This window comes from Lolium perenne, chromosome 3, assembly GCF_019359855.2.
Source record: "Lolium perenne isolate Kyuss_39 chromosome 3, Kyuss_2.0, whole genome shotgun sequence".
NCBI lineage: Eukaryota > Viridiplantae > Streptophyta > Magnoliopsida > Poales > Poaceae > Lolium > Lolium perenne.
The window spans coordinates 293,291,412-293,295,387 of NC_067246.2; the positions used below are offsets into that span (position 1 = coordinate 293,291,412).

The following is a 3,976-nucleotide window of genomic DNA, read 5'->3' on the forward strand; positions in this document are numbered from 1 at the left end:
GATTCTTTTTCTGCAAATCCTTGTCTCTCCATAGACAGTGTCTTCTATACTTATCAACTTCATCAATAACCCATTTATAGATACTTAAGGAGCAAAGGTAAAACATGGGTAATGATGAAAGAACTGAGTTAACCATCCTTAATTTGCTACCATAGTTCAGATACATAGCATAGGCTGGTAGCCTCCTCTGGACAGTCTGTATTAGTGGAATGATTTTTTTTTCTAGGCTTAGTTGTACTTAGAGGCAGTCCCAAGTAGGTAAAGGGTAAGCTTCCCTGCTGACAATGTAAGCTTCAGTAAGAGCTGTAACTTCTTCCTCACCAACATTGATTGGAATAAGACTGGATTTAGAATAATTAACTCTCAAACCAGAAATATCCCCAAAGACCTGCAACAACTGTTTCCTGTTATTGATTGTCGTAGCCTCAAATATTCATGGTCTTTGGAATTGTCCACCGATAGAGACATGGAGATTAAATTTCTGGTCCATTTTAAGCCAGCCCCGACGTTTCAAAGTTGTGCCAAATGATGAGAGAGAACCATGGAGCCTACTCATCAGTTACACGCACCCATCACCATAATTTTCTACACAATAAAAAACCACGTGCTTGTCAATTTTATTCGTTGTAATTCGATTCTTCTCAGGAGTTGAGCACTCTGACTCTCTGAGAGCCACAATACCACAAAACATGTCGACCTTTAGACCTTTCTTCAGTTCTGGCGGCTACCGGATATCGTTTTTGCTTCAAACTTTTTGATTTTGATTAATCGTGAAAAGAAAAACACGCAGTAACAAAAAAATACTCTTTTTTTAAAACCACAAAAAATACTCTCGATTTCTCTCTCTCTCTTCTTTTTGACCGAACCTCCATCTTTCTCGATCTCGAACTACTTAGTAAGTTTGTATTTCGGCCCAGGAACAGATCCTCTCACACCTCCCGGCCCAGCACTGCCGTCGCCCCCAAATCCAATCCAAACCCCCGCCGCCCCGCGGGTTGCCTCTTCCTCGCCGTCGCCGTCGCCGTCGCCGTCGCGGACTGCAAATCCGACCCGCCGCTCGCCTCCCTCGTCGGAGCTCGCAGTCACCAGGCCGGTGCCGCATCCTCACCAACCGCTTCGTCCCCAGCGCGCGCGTTGGCAATTCGCGACAGAACAAGGAAGGGAGGATGTCTTCGTGGGAGGACGAGGAGTCCGCGTCGGCGGCGGCGACCACGGACGTGGAGCTGCTGAAGCGGGCCTGGCGCAACGAGAAGGCCGCGCCGGAGATCCTCCACTTCGACTCCGCGCTCGTCTCCCGCGCCCGCGAGCAGATCCAGCTCCTCGTTAGCATCCTCCCTCTCGGCCTATTATGCACACTGAACATTTCAGGAAATTATGCTGATTCTTGAAACCCTGTGGTGAAATCAGGAGGAGACGCTCGACGACTTTACGGATAACGGCGTCGACGACCTGGTGGTCTCGCTCTACCAGATGGACCTCGACCGCTCGCTCTTCCTGCTCCGCTCCTACCTCCGCCTCCGCTTGCAGAAGGTCAGGCTAAATCCTGTATTCGCACCGCATAGTAGTCCAGTTACTGACCGAAAGTGGCAGAGCTAGCATTGGCATCAGGTCATGTAAAAATTTCGGAATGAGTGACACATGTAGTGAGGTCATTATCTAGTATTTGTTGGGTTAAAACTGGCGTATGCATAGCTGGTATCATGGCGTTCACCAATTTTTTGTGATGTCACTTGACATCATAAACACCATGTAGCTCCGCCGCTGGTCACCTAAGATGGTGTGGTATTTAGTTGACCTCATCGTGTTGCTGTCTGTAGATTGAGAAGTACATGACCTACATCTCCAAGTCTGACGACCTCTTGAGCCGGCTGTCCCAGCAGGAGCAGCGATTCGCCAAGAGGTATCGATCAACTCAATTGAACCGGCTACTGGTTGTTACTTGCTACTCCTTGTTTTGTGGCTGAGATGGCGGTTCCTTGTTGGTTTTTATCTGTTGGTAGCTGCAAGGAGAACATGGAGAAGCATCTCGAGCAGTCAGTGCTGTCAAAGCTTCCCTATGGTTATGACTCCGTAACTAGGCAATCCTTATCGAGCACGGAGGATGACATGGGTACTCCACTTGATCTTGAATAATTAGCATGTTTCTTTGTAATGATTTACTACATAGCCTGTTTGTAGCTTTAGCCGTTAGCCCGTTAGATAAGCTGCTTTATACGACAATCTGTCGATGCTTCACCATTTAAAGCGGCCAACTTGACATGTATCACATACTGTCATGTTATTCAATTGGGGAAAATAGGTTTTTGGAGTCTGATTAGGTCGTCACTAACAAACATGTGCTTCCAAGTTGATTTTGGATAACATAGCTAATGTGTGAGATTCATAAAAGAAACACGCATGCCTCTTGAAATCCCATTTTGTGCTATTTAGTTCAGTCTACACTACTTCTAGAAACCTTGCCCCAAATCTTCCATTCTGAAAATAGTTATCGGTACTAACTGCTACCGCATCATTGCATTCTTAGAAACAGTTTTTTAGAATAATGTTCTGCTCGCTGCAGTTGAAATGTTTTTGCTCTACAAAAGCCATTTTTCCTAGTAATGTGCTTATTGTAAGCTACTTATTTTGAAGGTTTTACCATTTTTTTCTTGTCTCATACTTGGGCCTTGTATTTCTGTATAAAGGTTTATTTGTTGATTTTTTCACACTTGGCTACACATACACTTAAGTAATATACTACTTCAAAAAATAGTCTAGTGCAATTTGGAAGTGAGAAAGATAAGCCTGGGGCAGTTAGTTAGTTAGTTAATTGCAGAACTGGATACTAAGACGAGAAGTAAGAAGAATCAACATTGGACAATGTGATGATGTATGTTTCTATTTTTTTTGTAGCTTAGTCACCAAGAGTTTGTTACAGTCCCTCAAATGAAACCCCATTTCTCCAATGAAGTGCAAATGAAGTTCACAAATATCATATGCTTTCCTTTGTTAATAACAGATGTTGGGACAAATTTATTCATTTACATGTTTTTCGTTGCTAAGAATACTTTTATCCTTTTATTGCTGAAGCCGTGGCAATGTGTTTTAGCATGTAATCAGCTTCGAGGCACTATCTGACTGTTATTTCGAATGCCCTCTCCAGTTCCAGAGCCTCAGCTTGACACCTTTGTCTTCTGCAAGACCAAGAGTGACGTAGGAGCATTTCAGCTAGATGACATGTAAGACCCCAGACACTTGGATTTTATCGTTTCAGTCCCTTAAATTGTACTAACCTGTGATGTTGGCTTCCATGAAGAGGGGAGGAAGTTGTGGATTTGGTTGCTGACGACTTGTATGTCCTTCGGTACAAGTCCATCAAGGGTCTTGTCGAGGCTGGCAGAATTGACCTTATTTGATGCAAGCAGCAAGACACTACTGAGGCTCTTAACAGATCGTCAACCCTCCGTGCAAGAATATTCTAAATTCCTGGTAAGGTAGACATGAACTGGTTCAGACGTGTATTCCGCAATGATCAGTTAGGGGACTGGACTATCTTTTCATGTAACAATATTGTTGTATTTTAAAAAGTAATGTCAACTCTCGTTGTTCAAGGATGAAGATAATTATTCTTCTTGGTAAGAAAGATCAATATCACAAGTGATAATCAGAAGATTTGCACTGTCCAACAACTTGAGATTAGCATAAATCCATCAAATGTCTTGCGACGGAGCTAGTTTTAGGCTTTTGGCTAGGGGTGTAACGGATAGGATAATTTCCGCACCGAAATTGGTGCCGAATCCGTTTTAAGGTATCCATATCTGATTTTAAATAATCCGGTGGATAAAGATATCCGATTCCGAAGTGGTGTTCCGGATACGGTGCAGAATATAGTATAACAAATAGCATGCAGATATGGATTATCTGAAATTTAATTAGGATAATTCGAAGGTTTTAAACCGGATAACCTTAGAAGGTTAGTAGTTATTGAGTTACCAAA

General features: G+C 43.3%; 1 protein-coding gene across 1 annotated transcript; it reads left to right on the plus strand.

The window, feature by feature from the left end:
- Positions 1-905: 905 nt before the first annotated feature.
- LOC127345166 (DNA replication complex GINS protein SLD5) lies at positions 906-3,649 on the plus strand. Its single transcript, XM_051371599.2, has 6 exons — positions 906-1,322; positions 1,408-1,530; positions 1,818-1,900; positions 2,001-2,110; positions 3,143-3,218; positions 3,296-3,649. The coding sequence occupies exons 1-6, from the start codon at positions 1,167-1,169 to the stop codon at positions 3,393-3,395; spliced, it is 648 nt and encodes a 215-aa protein (XP_051227559.1). The 5' UTR covers positions 906-1,166; the 3' UTR covers positions 3,396-3,649.
- The last annotated feature ends 327 nt before the right edge of the window (positions 3,650-3,976 follow it).

What these genes read in the sequence shown, in the direction of transcription:
- LOC127345166 (XM_051371599.2), top strand. Translation starts at nt 1,167, where the DNA reads ATGTCTTCGTGGGAGGACGAGGAGTCCGCGTCGGCGGCGGCGACCACG. An exon ending in GCGAGCAGATCCAGCTCCTC is followed by an intron (nt 1,323 to 1,407) that starts GTTAGCATCCTC and finishes TGGTGAAATCAG; the next exon opens with GAGGAGACGCTCGACGACTT. An exon ending in GAGCAGCGATTCGCCAAGAG is followed by an intron (nt 1,901 to 2,000) that starts GTATCGATCAAC and finishes ATCTGTTGGTAG; the next exon opens with CTGCAAGGAGAACATGGAGA.